The sequence below is a fragment of the Kryptolebias marmoratus genome, linkage group LG15, assembly GCF_001649575.2.
Source record: "Kryptolebias marmoratus isolate JLee-2015 linkage group LG15, ASM164957v2, whole genome shotgun sequence".
Taxonomy (NCBI): domain Eukaryota; kingdom Metazoa; phylum Chordata; class Actinopteri; order Cyprinodontiformes; family Rivulidae; genus Kryptolebias; species Kryptolebias marmoratus.
In genome coordinates this window covers 96,304-115,430 of record NC_051444.1, presented here as the reverse complement: position 1 = coordinate 115,430, position 19,127 = coordinate 96,304, and the positions used below count along the sequence as shown (strand labels likewise).

Sequence of the window (19,127 nt, the reverse complement as noted above, 5' to 3'; positions counted from 1 at the left end):
GGTTGGTTAACTCTGCTGTCCCACCCTGTCCTGATGAAGTGGTTGGTTAACTGTGCTGTCCCACCCTGTCCTGATGAAGTGCTTGGTTGGTTAACTCTGCTGTCCTGATGAAGGGGTTGGTTAACTGTGCTGTCCCATGGACTGACCTGCTCCGAAGGTTGACGTTGTCTCTCAGTGTGCTGTCATTGGCTGACAGCAACATCTTCAGGGTTGTTCGAGTCTCTCTCCAGGCCTCGTAACCAAGACTCATGAAGGCATTCAGTGTTGGCTGCAATGTGAAAAGTCATAAATCAGACAGAAAACTTTGAAAACAGTTTTTTTTTTTTTTATTGATTTATGAACTTAAACTTTATCCTCATGAAGTTTCTGAGGGGGTCATGGGAGTTGGACCACATGGTTTATATGAGTTTTGTGGATCTGGAAGAAGGATTATAATTGTGTTGTAAGGGGACTTGTGGAAATATGGGGTCTCTTCTAAGCTCTATCTGGTCCATGTAGGATAGGTGTGTTAAACTCAGTCACACAAAGCAGCCAAAATAAAAAATGTGGACCTAGCTAAGGGCCAATCTCGATCAATGTTTATTGTAAACATACCTCAATTAAACTTGGTTTTAGATGTACTATGTCAAATCATTCATATAGAAATCTCAATACCTTTTCCCATTTATGTATTGTATAGAGCTGAAAACAAACATACTTTATTGAACAAAGAAATATAGACCAAACTTTAAAAGACACATCATTAGCATTCATTTCTTCTTATGAAATTTTCTACTTTAAAAAGACAACAAAAATCTGATCATACAGCTACTTTTTTGCTGGGGTTGTGTTGGCGTCTGTTAAGTGTGAACTGGAGTGGTTCAGAGCCGAGAGTTAAGCAGCTGAAAGGATAATCAGCTCCTCTCAGTCTAAAGCAAAGGGTTCTTCTGCCGGGTTGCAGGTCTTTGACTCAAACAGGGTGAGTTCTGTATCTAGGAGTCTTGTTCCTGAGTGATGGTAAGATGCAGTGTTAGATGGGCTGACGGATCAGAGCCTTGTCTGCAGTAATGAGGACGTTGCTCCGGTCTGTTGTGGTGAAGAAGGAGCTGAGATGAAAAGCAAAGCTCTGGATTTACTGCTCCGTCTACGTTCCAACCCTCACCTATAGTCATGAGGTTTGACTCAGGACTGAAAGAAACAGATCCTGGATCCAAGAAGCTGAAATAAGGTTCCTCTGTAGGGTGACCGGGCTTAGAAATTTGTTTCATAGATTTTTAGATTTAACATTTAGAAATGAATAAATTCACCTGATCAAAGACTTCCTGGTGTCTGGACATCACAGGTCCTACAAACAAAGACTTGATCACACTGAGGTCCAGGATCTGGTCTCCAATAGCAACACCAATATGGTGTTTGGGCTAGAAACAGACAAACAGTAAAATAAATCAAAGTTATATCATTCACACCTGTTTCTTACTCTGAAGGATTCATTCATTGGTTTTAATTCATTTCCTCCAGTGATCCTTACATTAATAGGAATTATTTTGTAACAGTTCCAAGTAACAATATTTAAATTTTATTTTGAAAGGTCTATTTTTCTACCACAAGGAGATCATGTAGAGTCTAAACAGAAAGAACCCAGCTACTGATCCAACCTTTGCCCTTTTCTCTGTGAGGTGACAGAGTTAACCACACATAGTCTGGTGTTTAACATCCCTGATAGCTTTCTTCTGAAATCTCTGGAACAATTTTGGTGCTTTAAGGGTTTTTTTCCTCACATCTGCTTCAAAGAGAAAAAAAAATAAATTAAGACTGCAAGCTTCATATTTCTATTCTCTCAGATGTTGTTTTCTTCCTCCTGGAGCCATAGGTGAAGACCAGAACAAAGCAACCTGAACTTACGTTATTGGCTGTGGAGAAGACTCCATAAGGAAGGTTCTGGTAGGAGAAGTCAGACGTCGGCTCAACTCTTATGAAGGACATCTTGTAATGGGTTCTGCTGTTCCTCTCAGCTTCACAGAGTCTCTGAAAACTGAGCAGAGTTAAACTTCTCCAGATGTTGAAGTGGACAGACACGCCTCCCACAGCTCAGCCAATCACACATAGCCTACAGGAGACACCCTGCTGCAGACCTCTGCACATTAATGAACACCATTCCTTAACATGACTCAGCAAATCTCTACACAGGACGGTTCTCCTCCAGTGGAGGGGCAGATGGGACGGTTCTCCTCCTGAGGAACCCTCTCCTGTCAGAGATTCTTTCATGTTCAGGGTCTCAGAATCAGATCTGAGCTCTAATCTTAACATTTGTAGACAGATCATCTGCAGCCTCCAGTCTGTAAATCTTTTTTCAAATGTTCCCTCTTCCATCTCACTCTTCCTGCTTGTAAATAATAAGCCTGTAAGAAAACAACAACAACACATTGTTTGTGAAACACAAACATTAAACTGGTTTTATTCCTGTTCAAACTGCAACCCCTTTGTTCTACTGAATGGTTTTATGGTCAGTGTTTCCCAATATGTCCAATCTGTCGACTAACAGCTGGTTCAGCCACTCAACGGGTCCGCTCCTTTTCTGTCAGCCGGGCGATGACCTGGCTACAAATGATGACAAGCCTTCACAAAACACTTTAAAGTGAGACTAAGACACCTTTTGGCTGCCTTGGTACGATTTTTAAATGGACCAAGGTGACATGGGGGGTTGCCGCTGCACCTTTGTGCTGCCAGGTGAGGTCGTAACGTAAAAGGTAAACCAGCTTTGTGGCTCAGTGATCTGACATGGTGTGGTCTGGTGAAGTGATGATGACATGCTGGCTCCATGTGTGATTGTCAGAGGCAGCCTAATGATCTTTGTGGCCCTTTCTCAGGAATGGTTTTGTTGAAGTTTTATCTCTTCATGAGAAAAATTTGTGTCAACCATTAAGAGAAATTTAAGTTTATAAAGTAATTTACAGCTGATAACATAAATGTTTAACAACGATCAGAAATTAGCTGCAGATGAACAGGGAGTCTGTAATTCATTGATTTGAACCCTGGCATCAAACAACCCTTTTCTGATAGTCTAGCAGTCACGTGATTCTAAACTCTGCCTACCCGGAGCACCGCCTCGTCAGCCGGTGTATAAATGGAGCGGAGCATGTGGGGTTGACACGCGCTGGTTAACGTTTGGAAAGTTTCAGGAGCGAAAACACCTCCTAACGGAACCCGCTGACTGTGGACCAGAACCAGCAGAACCCCCTGTGGACCGGACCGGCCAGCAGCGGGACAGAACCCCCTGTGTACCGGACCGGACCGGGCAGGGACATGGCCGCACTGAGAGCCGCTAAAAAAGCTCTGAGGAGTGAAATCAAACTGAAGGTAGCAGCTCTGGATCCGGAGGAGAAACGGAGACAGTCTCTGTTGGTTTCACACAAGGTGAGGACCGGAAACAACCTTCTGCTAACTCCACCCACGGATTCAGACTGAGAGGTTCCTCCGTGTGATTCTGGGTCCAAACACTGTGAATAAGTCCAGTTCTGAGCTCGAGTCGGTGCCGCTGCTGGAAGAAGAACTATGACGAAACAAAACTGTTGCGCTTCTAGTCCGAGTTTTACGGTCAGGGCTTCATGCTGCGTTCAAAGACATCTCGTAAACTCTGGAATTCAGCCTGAATGCTGTGACTGTAGAAATAAACCGAAGACTGAAAGTTAAGTGTGCCGTTCAAATCTGCATGAACAATTTACTTTTACAGATTCAAATTAATTAATACCCGCTACCGAACGTGAAAGAGTGATAAAACTTTAGCTCGTGTCTGTCTGTTAGCAAAATATCTCATGAAGAAGTGGACAGATTAAAATGAAACCCTTAGACAGTAATTATTAGATGAACATCTACAACTAACTAATTAACCAACTAGTCCAGCTGATTAACGATGTCCGCCCCAGGAAACACAAAATGCTCTGACTCTGTAAACTTACAGATACATGTGGTAGTAGCTGAGAGTCATCCCCAGGATGACATCTTGCATCAAGTTATTTTCAAACTTTGACCAAAAAGATGATCTCAGTCTAAAACTGTGACGTGAAAGGCGGCGGGCGATAGGCATTCCTTCAAAGAGTACTAGACCTGCAATTACTTGATGAAATTCCACCAAAACTCCAGTCACATACAGGAAACTGTTTAAATCTTCTAAGGTAATAAAATGCCATTATCAAGACGTTTCACTGCAGTCTGATGAAAGATTTAAGATAATTTTAATGTAGTTTCTTGGATTAAATCATTTGTTAAAGCACTGGTTCATTTCATCCTGTTTATGTATTTAAGTGCATAAAAACATTCCAATGACAAACAAAAATAAAGACACGTTCTAGTAAATTAGCCCACAGATACTTTGGGAAATGGGCCAACAGTTATGATGTTTTGATTTGAACAAAAAAAAATTGAGTTCAAACTGGTATAAATGACAAATGGCCCACGTGTTGCTGCAGATGAGGTGTTATCTGAGTCGGACCAAAGACAAACGGAGCAGAACCATCAAGAACCTGCAGAACTGAGTTGTCTGTGTGGTTGTGGCTAAATGTATGTGTGTTATTTAGTTCATACTCTTGTCCTAAAGGTTTAAAATCAATTGAACTTCTGCTTTGTAGATGCAGATGTTTCCTGTTACTATGATGAGAAAGAAACTACAGACTTGAAGTGCAGTTAGTTTGATTTTAAAACCTTTAGGATTTACCATGTCCTGGATGACTGAGAATCGACACCAGCATTCAGTTTGGTTTATTTATTTAGCACCATTCACAAAAAAAGTCGTCTCAGGTCTCTGGTCAAATACATTGTACAAAAGCAATCAGTCAAAGTTCATATTCCTAATTTACTGAAGCTGTTGAGGGTCATCACAATCAACCTAAAGTTTTTTTTTTTAGTGAATAATGTTTTCATTCCTTGAACTAAATACTATTTTCAGCTCCCAGAAAAGAATCAGAGACTCAGTGGGTTAAAATGAATACTTTTGGTTATGTGCTGATTGCTTTTGTTTTTTGTGTTGTTTTTTTTCTCATAGCTGTTCAAACACCCGAAGTATGTGTCATCTCAGCGGATTGCCGTGTTTCTCAGTATGGAAGATGAGGTGTGCACTCAGGAAATTATTAAAGACATGTTCAGATGTGGGAAAAGCTGTTTTATTCCCAGATATGAGAGCAGCAGCTCCCACATGGACATGTTGAAGATGGACAGTCTGCAGGACATGGAGACACTGCCTCTGACGTCCTGGAACATCCGTCAGCCTGCAGGAAAGGATGAGAGCAGAGAGGAAGCTCTGTCTGCAGGTCTGCACCCTCCGGGGGGAGGAGGGGGGTGGTGTGCAGAATGAGTCCAGCAGGGGGCAATCTCTGTGGTTCCAGACCTTTTAGGAAACAAAACTTTTCGTTGCATCTATTCAGTTTAGACCAAATTCAGTAGGACCGACTTTTTATTGTCTGTTGTAGCTTTTAAATGAAGTTGATTTGAGTTTTTACAGTCATCAGAGTGAAGACACAGAAGGGATGGATTTACGAGACATTTGTCCCGTGGACAAATCCCTGTGGTGGGTTTCATCTGGGTGGAACAGCGGTGCAGTGGTTAGCGCTGTTGCTACCCAGCTAGAAAGTCACAGGTTCTCCTCCTGACCTTTTTGGGTGGAGTTTACATGTTTCCCCCGTGCACGCCTGGGTTTACTCCAGTTTCCTCCCAAACACCAAAAACAGGCATGTTAGGTTATTTGGTGACTGAATTGTCCCTAGGTGTGAATGTTTCTCATTTGTGTCCGTGTCCCTGTGATGGACTAGAGACCTGTCCAGGTGTCCCCCGCCTCTCACAGGGACGGCTGGAGATGGACACCAGCTCACAGGAGAGGAGAACCGGGTAAAGAAAAAGGATGGATGGATGTTTAATGTTTGTAGAGTCTCTTGTTGGACAGTCTGGTTTATAATGGCTAATATCAATCCACATCAAAATATGTTTATTACATAACAGATAGTCTGATTCTGTGTTTTTCTTCCTGTCTAGGAGGTCTGGATCTGATGTTAATGCCGGGTTTGGGTTTTGACCTGTTTGGAAGACGTCTTGGACGAGGGAAGGGTTTCTACGACACATACTTGGAGCGCTGCAGCAGACACCCTAAAGGAAAGCCTTACACCATCGGCCTGGCCTTCAGAGAGCAGCTCTGCACAGAAATCCCTGTTGATGACCATGATGTCCTCCTAGATGAAGTCCTGTATGAGGCCCAGTAGCCAGTCCAGGGGTACAGCACAGACCCAAGACCAGGATTAGAGCCAGCTAGCCTTTGTGTAGTCCATGTTGTCTGTCTGACATCCTGTAGGTGGAATAAAACTCTGCTGTTGGTGATTTTAGTGTTCTTACTTTATTCCCCCCCTAATACACACATATGGCCTTCCAGATGGATTACCAGCTGAAAGTAATAATCTGTTTTACCAACATGGTCTCATTACCATGGTAACTCCAGAGCAAGTGATGAGTTTGTCTTTAAATTAGCTGTGAGAAGCTCCACCATTATATTTTATTTCTATTAATCAAACCAATAGATTTAATGATGCCTGAGATGAAACTAGTCATTGGTCAATATAAATTAAAAATACCTTTAGTCAGTCTGTGCACAATAATTAGACATTGATCAAATATTTATATAATAAACTGTTAAATAAGTGAAAGGGTTTTATTAAGGGACATCTTTCATTGCTTCATCTTTTTATTGTTTGATCTATCATATCTTTTGGGTTTGTCCTAATAAAAACTCATTTTGACCTAATCTGCATGATTCTCAGAATAAAGAATATAGTAATTCCCCTCAAAATTCAACTTACTCCCAAACAAAATTGGTAGTTAAAAAAAACAAACCACATCTATGGCTCATTTGTCACACTGTCTTCAGAACCAAAACCAAACTTACAAAACTAAACTTGACTTCTGTTTAATAGTTGGATATTTTTCTCCCCATCTGAGAAGCTTCTTCAACTCAAAAACCAAGTGAAGTTCCAAGCTGAGTCTGGATCATTAATTACAAGGGAAAGTGATCTCTGTGACACAGGCTCAATTATTTGGAAAGGTCACAGGCACTGACGGTGGAAGGGGGGCGACACTAGGAGGGATAAATTGGTTGCTGTATGAACATGGTGAATGTGGTCTGCAGGATATTGTGGTAAACATCAGAACAAACAGCCACAGAATAAAATCTACAGCTCACTCTGAATATTAGCTTATTCTGTCTTAGATTATATGACAAAGTGTTTTTGATTTCCTATAGGTGTAGTGGGTATAGCTGTCGCCTCACAGCAAGCAGGTCACAGGTTCAAACGCAGCTGTGGAGTTTAAATGCTCTCTTATATGTGTGGGTTTTCTCTGGATACTCGAGTTTCCTCCTGTTAGGTTAATTGGTAACTAAACTGTCCTTCGGTGAGAGTGAGAGGGTAAATGGTTGTTTTGTTTGTCTCTGTGTCCATGTGTGTGCGTTTAAATCTAATCTAATCTGCCTGCTGTATGGAACTCATTAGAGGCTGTTAGCATGTCTATGCTTGCTGTTGAGCGGCCTGGTACCTGAGCCTTGGCAACTCAACTCTATTTAGCTAGTATCAACCAACCTCATACACAGCTCGGACTATGGAACGCCAGTAGAGTGACAGACTGTGGCGGTCGTCTTTATTTTTAAAAAGGGGGACCAGAAAATGTGTTCCAGTTATTGAAGGATCACACTTCTCTGCCTCCCTAGGCAAGTTTGCTGCAGGGTGTTGGAAGAGAGACTTTGACTGACTGTCAAACCTCATTCAGGAGGAGCAGAGCAGCTCTTGTCCTGTTCCAGTAACAATGGAACAGATCTTTACCATTGGGGAGTTGGTAAGGCAGTCTTGGGAGTTTCTCCAATCCACATGTGCATTGAGGATTTGAAGAAGGCTTGTGACCGTGTTCCCTGAGGCATTCTCTAGAGGGTGCTGAGCTTGTTCCCGGTGCGGATTGGACTCCTCCATGGCTGTCCCTTGTTTCCGATCCTGTTTGTGGTGTTCATGGACGGGATCTGAAGGTGCAGTCATGGAGAGAAGGGTGTCTGGTTTGGGAACATCAGGGCCTAGTCTCTACTTTTTGCAGATGATGTATTTCTGATGGCATCTTCAGATTACAACCTGCATGTATTGGGGTGGCTCAAAGTTAACAATGAAGGCGTTTTAATGAGTGTCAGCCACTCTAAGTCCAAGGCAATGGTTCTCCACTGGAAAAAGGTGGAATGCTCCCTCTTGATTTGAGATGAGACTCTGCCTTAAGCGGAGGAGTTTAAATATCTGGGAGTCTAATTTGCTTGTAATGATGGACCAACGGGTCGTGTCCTTGTCAGCAGTAATGAAGGCGTTGCTTGGGTCTGTTGTGAAGAAAGAGTTAAGCCAAAAGGCAAAACTCTAGGTTTACTGGTCCATCTAAAAAAATGAGATCCTGGATTGATGCAGTAGGGTGGCCAGGCTCAGCCTTAGAGATAAGATGAGAAGTCATCAAGAGGGAGCTCAAAGTAGAGCTGCTGCTTCTCAGTTGAGGTGGTTCTGGCCTCTGATTAGGATCACTCCTGGATGCCTTCCTCTGGAGCTTTTCTGGGCAGTTTCTACTGGGAGGAGACTCTGGAGCAGACCTAGAACTTTCTGGAAGGGTTATTCATCCTCTAATCTGGGAGCACCTTTAGATCCTCCAGGAGGAGCTGGAGAGAAGGTCTGGCCTTCACTCCTACACCTGTTACCACCAAAACCCAACAGCAGGAAGTGGGTGGCTGGATGGCAGGACAAACACGCTAACAGCTGTTTATAATCTACAACCCCAATTCCAATGAAGTTGTGACGTTGTGTAAAACAAATAAAAACAGAATACAGTAATTTTGCGAATCCTTTTCAACCTTTATCAATTAAATACACTACAAAGATAAGATATTTAATGTTTAAACAGATAAACTTTGTTTTTTTGCAAATATTTACTCATTTTGAATTTGATGCCTGTAATACATTTCAAAAAAGCAGGGATGGGGCAACAAAAGACTGGGAAAGTCGAGGAATGCTCAAAAAAACACCTGTTTGGAGCATTCCACAGGTGAACAGGTTAATTGGAAACAGGTGAGTGTCATGATTGGGTATAAAGAGAGCATCCCCTGAAAGGCTCAGTTGTTCACAAGCAAGGATGAGGCGAGGTTCACCACTTTGTGAAGAACTGCGTGAGCAAATAGTCCAACAGTTTGGGAACAACTTTTATCAACGTACAATTTCAAGGAATTTATGGATTTCATCATCATCTACAGTCCATAATATCACCGAAAGATTCAGAGAATCTGGACAAATCTCTGCAAGTAAGCAACAAGGCTGAAAACCAACATTGAATACCGGTGACCTTTGACCCCTCAGGCAGCACTGCATTAAAAACCAACATCATTCTGTCGCAGAGATCACCACATGGGCTCAGGAACACTTCAGAAAACCATCGGTAACTACAAGTGCAAGTTAAAACTCCACCATGCAAAGACAAAGCCATACATCAAAAACACCCAGAAACTCCGCCGGCTTCTCTGGAAATTGTCCTGACGAGTCCACATTTCAAATTGTTTTTGGAAATCAATCATTGTTTTTGGTGTATTAGTATGGCATGGGTAACTGAAGGCCCCATTAATACTGAAAGGTACATGCAGGGTTTGAATTAACATTTGCTGCCATCCAAGCCACGTCTTTTTCAGGGACATTTCTGCTTTTTTCAGCAAGACAATGCCAAGCGACATTCTGCTCGTGTTACAGCAGCGTGGCTTCGTAGTAAAGAAAGCTTCAACAATTACTGACCTCAGTTCCCAAAGGAAAGGTGATGGAAGACAGAGGGAGACATGAACCTGTCCCAGCTTTTTAGGGCTGTGAGGCAGGCATCAAGTTCAAAATGAGTGAATATTTACAAAAAAACAATAAAGTTTATCCATTTGAACATTAAATGCTTGTCTTTGTAATGTATTCAATGGAATATAGGTTGAAAAGAATTTGCAAATCATCTTTTCTGTTTTGTTTTACACAACGTCCCAACTTCACTGGAATTGGGATTGTAATTGACCTACTTTAATGCATTACAGCAGGCAACACCAAAGTTTAACACATTTTATAGACAACAGCTATTTATTTCATTCAGTTTATTTAAGTATATTTATGTCTTCAATATATTTATATCTTCTTTATTTACTTTACTTCTTTATCTTCAATATTTATAGATTTAACAACAAAAGGGTTCAGTTCAAATCCAAATCTGTGCAGTTCATTTCATTCCAACTAAAATTTTAAGTCAGATTAACATTCAGATCCATTAAAACCCAGTTCTAATACAACAGAACCAGATTCAGTAAAATATAAAAAGCCAGTCAGTAAAAATGAAACAAGCATGAAATCTTTGAGTCCTTTGTCCTGAGCAACATGATGGGAGTAGTGGAAAGAAACGAGTTCTTTTTAACAGGAAGAAACCTCCAGCAGAACCAGAACCAGCAGAACCAGAACCAGGAAGCTGTGGTTTGGAAGGACCGGCATCATGAGTCTAAAAAAGCTCAGAAAAACCTGCTCTACTGTCAGATCCTTTCATTCATTCCTTAGTTTTAACCAGCTGTCACTGAAAAGAAAAAGGTGGGCGATTACATTTTTGCCTGCAAGTGTGTGTGTGCATTTGTCTGTCTGTTAGCAAAATATCTTATGAACTCTCAGAAAGTAATCATTGGACATACATCTACAACTAATTACCTTTTGGAATCCACCCAAATCAAGATGGCTGCCACAGCTAACTCAAAAATGACTGACAGCCATCCCCAACATATACTCATGAAGACAACGCATAAACTACATGATATCACAAGTAATGTTGTTTTTCAAGATTTGGCCTAAACGTCTAACTCTGCTTCTTTTTTCAACATAAGGCGATTTTAGTTTGCAACACTTAGACATTTAGCTCAGGTTCCTTTAGTTTCTCCTGATCTCTGCTGAGACATGTCTGCACCTTGACTGGAGTCTGCACGTGGCAAATAAAACTGATTAGACCTGAATAAAGGCGCACACCTTGCTTTAGAAGACCTGAACACCAGCCCAGCAGCAAAACATGGCGGTTGCAGCATCTGGGAGTCTGGTGAGGGTTCAGGGTTCTGACTGGAACAAAATACAGAAATATCCTCAAAGAAAATCTGTTCCACAATGATCAGGACCAAAGGTTCAGGGTAGTAGCTGGAGTATGGATCAGGGGACTAACAGGTATATGTGTGTGTATATTTTTATATAAATATATTATATTTGTATATGAATATTTTTGTTTGAATAAGTTCAGTTGATGACTTTTATTATTTCTATTGTAAAACAATTTGAGTTGCATGTGTTGTGGAGAGTGCTTTACAAATAAAGTTTAACTGAAGTCCACTTCAAGGCGGTTCTGTTTGAGCAATCAGTGGGCCCACTAAATCCAGTTCACTGAGCCTCACCAACAATACAGAACTTCAAGTGTTTCGTTAGCAAACAATAAAACTAAAATAACTAAAATACTGGAAGAGCAGCTTCGTTTCTTTCACAAAAAGGAAGCGTAAACAGCAACATTCATGATAATTCTCAAGTCATGAGCAGGCTTACATTAGTAATACATTCAGTTAGAATAAACAGTCAAAATGTGTCAGCAGTACATCTATAGCTCTTTGTCAACTAAAGTCTTTAACCACTACGACAGAAAGGACTTCCTGCTACTGAAAAAATGAGCAGATTAACCAGATAATTCATTAAATTTACTCTATTCAAATTATTCTAAAAAAGTCATTATAGAGTAAATAAAAAAGACATAATATATATTGGATGAAATAAATCTTATTTGGTTATGATTTAATTATGACATAACAACTGTTTCAACAACTTTATAAGAACTGCCTTAAAATGTTTCTCCATGAATAGATATACTGTTTATAAACATATATTACACTCTTGGTGACTTCATACAGTTTCTAGCCTAATCAAATATTACACTGGCAAGATAGATCAAAAGAAGTAATAAATGCCCTAATAACCCAAAGCAGAAGTTCTAACAGACCCAGCCTGCTATTGTGCTGTATGAGGACCAAACCTGACCGAGCCACAGGAAGCAGCAGGAGGAGACGTGTGCAGAGCCGAGTCCCTTCATGAGTTCATGGTGCAGATTGGAACGACAATCACCAGAATCACAGTACAGGTTGCAGCTACAATCAGAGCTCCAATTTTACAGACTTTAGCCCTCCTGAACTCCGCATCCTTTCTCTTGAGCAGCGTGTCGTAGCCTGGCGTGTAGACGTCCTCCATCCAGTACTCCAGGCTGTTGGGGTTCAGGCAGTCCTGGATCTGATCCAACAAACAGACGGCACAAATAAAGGAACCACCGGTTTCAGTTCATGTGAGAAAACATGCAATGCTAGGTTTTTAAAAATGGTCTGTCACATAATTCACTTTTCCCAGTGCAAAATTCAAGCACTTTTCAAGCATTTTCAGGGTCAATTTTCAAACTTTTCCAGCCCCACACTTTGGAGATAAAACAATATGTTTAAACTCAGGAAGAGTTTCAATTCACTAAAATTATTAATTTCTGTTACTGATGATGTCTTGTGACAGTATTCTACAAAGTAAAACTAAATTTCAGGGACAAAGTGATAAAATATGATGTCTCTCACAAACACCCTCTACACCTTGCTGGTCGAACCAGTTTCCTCTGGGCGGCAGTGAGGCTTTAAGACTCAAAATGGCCGCTCCCTATTTCTGTGCCTTTAACATAAAAATATAAAATTAAGATTCTTAATTTAACTTTTAGAGTGCTCTTTATTACAAAACTGTGTGGTTAAAAATACCAAGCTCTTTTAGGGACTTTATACAGAAATCAAGCACTTTCCAAACCTTGAAAACATCCTGTTAAAGGATTTCAAGCACCTGTACGAACCCTGATAATTAAACTAGCCATTTGAAAAAGGCCACGTCTATTTTGAACACGTGATGTGGAGCTTTCAGTCTCTTTATCCACCTCTGATGCTTCTTTTTATTTGATTATGTCTGAGTTCAGCCTCAGCGTGACTTCCTGTTTTCCTTCCAGCTTCAGAGCGATCAGCTGATTGGGCAGCAGGTATTAGCCAACCATTTATAAAAACAGGTTCTCTGTGCATTTCAGCTAACAGTAGCACCTTCAGCAGCACATTAGGGTGTTTTGTAAATTATTTTCTTTTTGAACAATAACATTTTATAATTAAACCTTTGAATGCCTGTTCTCTGTAAACTAGTCAGGTTAATGGAGCCAATCTGTAACCACTGAAGAAATTTTATTATATTTGCCCATTAATCTTCTGTTTCTGTCAAAATGGTTATCTTTCTCTTCCTGTCACAGGTGTAAAAAACCCAAACAAAATGACATCAAAACAGACATCTCGATCAGGAACAGTCAACTCTGACTTCGGGTAGCAGAATATCAGGCGGCAAAGACAAAATTCACAAAATCTGTGAAAAATGCCTCCATAGACAACAATACGACTTAATTGAAGTGAGTTGTTAAACATACCCCTCTTTGGAACTCTATAACTCAGAAACACTTGAAAAGATTTTGCAATTTTGAGAGATTTTACAACAGCATGTTCAATTCTGTAATGATGGTGTTAATAGGGCCGAAGCAGGAAAAGCCTGTTGTAATCATAGTATTTATTATTCTTTCATCTTTTTATACATTAGAAGCTTTTTGGAGACATAAATATGCACCCAAAGCCAGAAAATAAAACTTCTGAAATGTTTTAGCTGAAAAGGTTGCTCCAGTGTTCAGTACCTGCAGGTCCAGAACAGACAGTGGTTTTCTCCGTTCTCCTGGATTATGTCTGTACTCTGTGAGAGTCCAGGAAGGCTGGTTCTGCTTCCCGTCTGGCAGGTTGCTGAGCTCCATGTTCGTGTACAGGAGGCTGCCTTTCGTATGAGCCTTGGTGGATGGAGTGAAAGTGTGTGGAACAAAGACCTGCTCAGTCAGATAAAGCTCCTTTGTTGGTTTTGTTGGCCGTTGGGTCTGGGAGGTCTGATACTGATCATTTCTCTCTGCCTGTAATTACAGAGCATTTAAAAAAAGAGATCATCAGGAATTTTCTAACCTTCAGCAATGTTGGCATCTTCATATTCTCTCTACACTTTCTAAAACTCTCTGGAGAATTCAAGAGTTCACTTCCTCTCATACATTACTCCAAGAAGCAAGGAGCTGAGGTTTCCCAAGCTATAGGTGGAATTTGGTTTTACATTTTTAACTTTATACTAAAGTAACAATCTGCTAATATTTAAACATTTTAATCAAATTAGGACAAACCACTTCCTGTTCCTGGACTCCTATGGTCAGTTTTACATGTACAATCATTTTAACTTTAAGAAAGATGCTTACATTTCCACTCTATAACAAAAACCTGTCCTTCTAAAGATTAAAGGAAGTTACATATGAAACTATAGTTTTGTGAATTCCTGGATGACTGCCAGTGGCAGTAAACACAGTGAGTATGTCTCCTTGCAAACATGATGAGTAGCCTATCTGCACTCCTCCCCTATAAGTACATACAGTAGGTTACTTCCATTCTTTCATTTCTTTCTTTTTGCTGTGGAGCCGTTCCGAGTGATTGGTATAGCTGTCCATCATCCAGGCATTCACAAAACCAAAGTAACTTCTGTTCTCTTTCATTCCTTCCTGACTGCCATTGGGTATAAACAAGTTGGATGACTTATATGAGCAGTTTTACCAGGAACTAACACCCACTATACCGGTCAGTTACAAAAGCCAGCAGTAGGACAGCTGATGCCAATGTAGACCTCTGGGCTACACTGAAAATGTGCAGGGGGTTTCCCAGGATGCTGCTGCACAAATGTCCCTGAAGGACACCCCCTTCATGGCTGCCCAGGCTGTTGCCACCCCCCACTATACCCAAAGGGGCAACAGTACGCGGCAGGGTATGCCATGTGTCATTTTATTAGTGTCTATGGCCTAATGTGACTGTCTGTGCTTAGACAGGGCCTGTCCTTATTCTTTCTAGTGTGACACACAAATACAAATAACTGTTCCGAGCAACAGGTGCCACACATTCCCATCCAGCTCGAACAAGTCCACCCACACTGATAACCACCATGGCTCTCCATCCAACAAGCCGAGCAGCATGGGGAATTAGCCAACTATAGACAAGCGCACTTTTCTGTGACTTATATTTTAACAATCACTGACTTAAAAACAATACCTTTATTTTATTAAGGTTTGGGATATTACATAGCCTATCTCAGATGGGAGACTTATTCAGAAGCCATTTACGATCTAAATGCTGTGTTTGGAAATGATTCTAAAAATTTCTGAGAAAAACAAAAACATACAAACAAACAAACAAACAAACAAAAACCCAGTGTCTGTACCTCTTTGGTTTTCCAGATTTTGTCCTTGTTGCTGTCCTTGATTGTGTCTCCAGGATGGCAGGAGTGGGATTCAGTCCCCCAGTTGCACAGAGAGTTGGTGATGCTGGCAACCTTTGACTCAGTAGCACTGTTTTCCTCATTGAGTGAGCGAGATGACCTCCTGGTAAACATGCTCCTCTTCAGTGCCTTAGTCCTGAGACTGTCGCTTTCATCTAACTGACCCCATTCCCCTGCATGGCCATATTTCTTTTTGACATTGTGACCAGTAGTGTGGCACTGGAAAACATACGGTGGGAGGGTGGTACTAGAATGTAGATGAGGGGAAGGGTGAGGCTGATCTGGTGTGGCTGATGTCTTTCCTGTTTGTCCTTTCTTGGTCTCGGGCTCCTGGATCTTCTCATCCAGTTTGTTGAGCTTGGAGAAAACCTGGGACATCTCACTGTGAACTCCAGACAGAGATTCAAGCTTTTTCTCAATCTCACCAATTCTCATCACCAACTTCCATACACTCAGTTTCAGCTCATCATCTGGATTTTCCAGAGACTGGAAGAGGTGGTCCAGCTTGCACTTGGCTAGTCTGACTGTGTTGTGTTCAGGTGAGCTGTCGCCTTCGGACTTCAGAGTTACCTGAGAGAGAGACCCATTACTGTTGTGACATGATGATTGGACAACGCCCATAGAGTCACAAACACTCATGTCATCCAGAAAACGAAAAATGTCACTGATGTCATCACTAATGATCTCAGAGTCCTCTTCAGAGTGCTTCAAGGTGTGTCTTTCTCTGTTGTTGTACTTGGAAGGATAATCCCTCACCTTCTTCCTCTCAGCCTGCTCAGTTTGAGTTCCAACACTGGACGAGATGTCTCCTTGAAATGATGCACTGTGCACATTTTTGTCCCTAAACTTTTTGACTGCCCCTCTTTTGTCCAAACCTGTGGCTTCTCTTACCACGAGTGCTACATCGTTTTTTATCCCATTACCTTTTTTTGCAAAGCCAGGAGAATTTACTACTTTCTCTTTAAGACTGGTGTAATGTTGTTCATTGTTTGTACTGATAATGCTGATGTTTTCTTGGAGCGGTTTGCTGTTTAAATATGACCTCTCAGAATCTGGTGGACCCTCCTCTATGTTCAGACTCTTGAAGGACCACACTGGCTGCATCCCTGCTCTGTTAATGTGCTTCCTGCTGTTAACATGCTCAGTCACAGTAGTTGGACCAAAGTAAGTTGAAGCCTGTAGGTCATCCAGGCTTTCATGTTTCACCCTCAGTTTGGGGTGAAGAGGTGACTTGAGTTCTGGTTCAAAGTAGGGGTTCCTGTATGGTATCTCAAAGCTGTGGTTGAAGAAGGTAGCAGGCTTATGTTCATCCCTTCTGTGGAAGCTGTCAGCAGCCTTGCTGCGCTGCGTATATTTATTGTTGGTAACCTACAGGAGATAAGGGAATACAAGGACTCCATTAGCCTTGGAAGCAATACTATACAGTATAAAAACATCATAAATTTAAATAGCTCTATATTTACACCATGTTAAAAACACAGAGTGCGCTGGAAAACGTTGAGGAAAAGAATACTTCATGAAATTCACTACAGTAAAAAACTAATGTTCTCAAAATAAACCTCATAAACCTCATCTCTAAACATTCTGGAAATGTTTTAAATACAACAAAAATGTTATTTATAAATAAAAAAAAACCTAAAAATAAACACACGTTCATAATAAATAAGGAAATATCTTTAAAAATGTTGACGGGGATCTATGCAGCTCCTCCCTGAAACTCTTTCTTCTCTAAAGTCCAACAATAATTCAGGACCGACAAAAATCCAATGTGCTGATGTTTAAACTGTGGAAAGACAACCACGCTCAAACAAGGTGATAAAGGTGATGCATTAGGGTCACCATGGTAACCACACACTGTGTCAGTCACTCCCTGGCAGCATTCTTAATAAGACAGGCAGACAAAACACAAACAACAAACTTATGCTTAGACAAAGTTCTTTTGCCAAAATCCAATTATTGCCAGTTATAGCCATTATGAAGAGATTTATGGAAATTCTTCTTGAATTTTGTAATATAATATTTTGAAAATATTGTTATGATTCCACCACAGTTTTTAAATAGCTACTGTGAAAAAACCTACACAACACATGCATCACAACATGGTTTGATCAGGAACAGTGAAGTCTGACTTTTGGTAGCAGAACAACTTATAACGAAGAGAAAAATGTTGGAGTTTTAGGCAGAATCTGCATTGGCAACCTTCAACATCATTCTGATAACAAACCTTTGGTGAGAAGGCTACAAAGTTGTGGAAGTCTTCCTTGAAGATGTTTCTCTTTTGAGAACAGGATCGAACAGAAAAGCCTTCAGGGTGTGGACTGTGCTGCAGAGACTCCTGATCGGTGGTGGACTCCATGGGATAGTAGGTGCTCTGGGTTTCAGTGGGTCCTGAAGTCAGACTGCTGTGGACCTGAGGCAGATGATGAGCTTTGTCTACAACAGGTGCTCTGTTGAAGCGCAGAAAGAAGTTCGGGTCTGACATAGAAACAAGCTGACAGTTTTTTTTCTCCAACAATTTTGGACAGGAAGAGGCACCCTGAACATCGAGGTGCTGCTGGAGGGGGTGATTATGGTGTCCATCAGTAGGATAATCCATGTGTTTATAACTGGTCCTCCTGTCATTGTCCTGATGATTACTGGACTCATTGTCAGATCTGCTCAACTCCATGGACTGGTGCTTGAAGATCTGGGCTCTGAGCACAGTGGAAAGCTGGTCTTTAGCTCTTTCCCCATTCATCTGGATCAGATTAAACATGGTTACAATGTCAGCTGCTATCATGAGCTTCTTGGACTGCAGGTCCTCTGGGGAGTGATGCATCTTGTCCTTAAAGAGACTGGCTGGGAAGCCTGGGTCCAGACAGGCAGTGTAGAACAGCAGGCTTCGAACCTTGGCCAGGTGGACCAGGTCAAAGCGGGAACAAAGAAACATGCATAGATCCTGGTAGGTCATGGTGCTGTGCCTGTTGTCCAGCTCCTCCAGGATCTGTCCCAGTATCAGGGAACATTCAAGAAGAGGCTCCATGGCTGATGTGGACCAGAAACAAGTACACAAAGAATGTCCTACTTCAGCAGGAGTACCAGCAACAGGACGGCAGAGAAGGTTCTACCTGACCACAGGCACCAGCAGCAGGTCTACACATGCTGTACCTCAGCATAACACCTGAAAAAACATGTTCAGTCAGTACTCAGCATTCTAGGCTTTTATTTTGAAACAACATGTTCAGTTCTCTGCAGAACCTCTAAAGGAACACATTTTAGCCTGTAAATTCAGATAGTAAGAGCTGCAGAACCTCTAAAGAAACAGATCTTAGTCTAGATTTACAGACACCTGCAGAACCTCTAAAGGAACATCTTACTGTGGATAAACAGACATCTGCAGAACCTCTAAAGGAACCATCTTAATGAGGATAAACAGACATCTGCAGAACCTCTAAAGGAACCATCTTACTGAAGATAAACAGACATCTGCAGAACCTCTAAAGGAACCATCTTACTGTGGATAAACAGACATTTGCAGAACCTCTAAAGGAACATCTTACTGTGGATAAACAGACATCTGCAGAACCTCTAAAGGAACCATCTTACTGAAGATAAACAGACATCTGCAGAACCTCTAGAGGAACCAAATTACTGTGGATAAACAGACATCTGCAGAACCTCTAAAGGAACCAAATTACT

The 19,127-nt window shown here is 41.3% G+C and overlaps 3 protein-coding genes across 6 annotated transcripts in view; 1 reads left to right on the top strand and 2 right to left on the bottom strand.

Moving 5' to 3' along the window:
- The window catches only part of fah (fumarylacetoacetate hydrolase (fumarylacetoacetase)), a 29,104-nt gene extending 25,895 nt beyond the window's left edge, over positions 1–3,209 (bottom strand). Inside the window, exons 1-4 of one of the 3 annotated variants that reach the window (XM_017440253.3) lie at positions 3,073–3,209; positions 1,882–2,011; positions 1,287–1,397; positions 147–268 (exon numbers count right to left, since the gene is read on the bottom strand). In XM_017440253.3, coding sequence (XP_017295742.1) covers positions 147–268; positions 1,287–1,397; positions 1,882–1,962 — 314 coding nt within the window. In that variant the 5' untranslated portion in view covers positions 1,963–2,011; positions 3,073–3,209. Of the gene's footprint in view, positions 1–146; positions 269–1,286; positions 1,398–1,634; positions 1,760–1,881 lie in introns of all 3 variants that reach the window. The other 2 variants (XM_025002537.2, XR_005234113.1) reach the window with 2 other exon arrangements.
- A 39-nt stretch (positions 3,210–3,248) lies between these two features.
- mthfs (5,10-methenyltetrahydrofolate synthetase (5-formyltetrahydrofolate cyclo-ligase)) lies at positions 3,249–6,339 on the top strand. Its single transcript, XM_017440254.3, has 3 exons — positions 3,249–3,393; positions 5,018–5,282; positions 6,001–6,339. The coding sequence occupies exons 1-3, from the start codon at positions 3,283–3,285 to the stop codon at positions 6,222–6,224; spliced, it is 600 nt and encodes a 199-aa protein (XP_017295743.1). The 5' UTR covers positions 3,249–3,282; the 3' UTR covers positions 6,225–6,339.
- A 2,614-nt stretch (positions 6,340–8,953) lies between these two features.
- Positions 8,954–19,127, bottom strand: part of minar1 (membrane integral NOTCH2 associated receptor 1) — a 29,320-nt gene continuing 19,146 nt past the window's right edge. The window contains exons 2-5 of one of the 2 annotated variants that reach the window (XM_017440257.3): positions 17,674–18,609; positions 15,393–16,817; positions 13,792–14,055; positions 8,954–12,335 (exon numbers count right to left, since the gene is read on the bottom strand). In XM_017440257.3, the coding sequence (XP_017295746.1) occupies positions 12,138–12,335; positions 13,792–14,055; positions 15,393–16,817; positions 17,674–18,471 (2,685 nt within the window). In that variant the 5' untranslated portion in view covers positions 18,472–18,609 and the 3' untranslated portion in view covers positions 8,954–12,137. Of the gene's footprint in view, positions 12,336–13,791; positions 14,056–15,392; positions 16,818–17,673; positions 19,122–19,127 lie in introns of those variants that run through there. The other variant, XM_037980035.1, reaches the window with a different exon arrangement.

Coding starts and splice junctions, on each gene's coding strand:
- mthfs (XM_017440254.3), top strand. CDS start 3,283: ATGGCCGCACTGAGAGCCGCTAAAAAAGCTCTGAGGAGTGAAATCAAA. Junction 3,394..5,017: donor CTCTGTTGGTTTCACACAAG/GTGAGGACCGGA, acceptor TTTTTCTCATAG/CTGTTCAAACACCCGAAGTA. Junction 5,283..6,000: donor AGAGGAAGCTCTGTCTGCAG/GTCTGCACCCTC, acceptor CTTCCTGTCTAG/GAGGTCTGGATCTGATGTTA.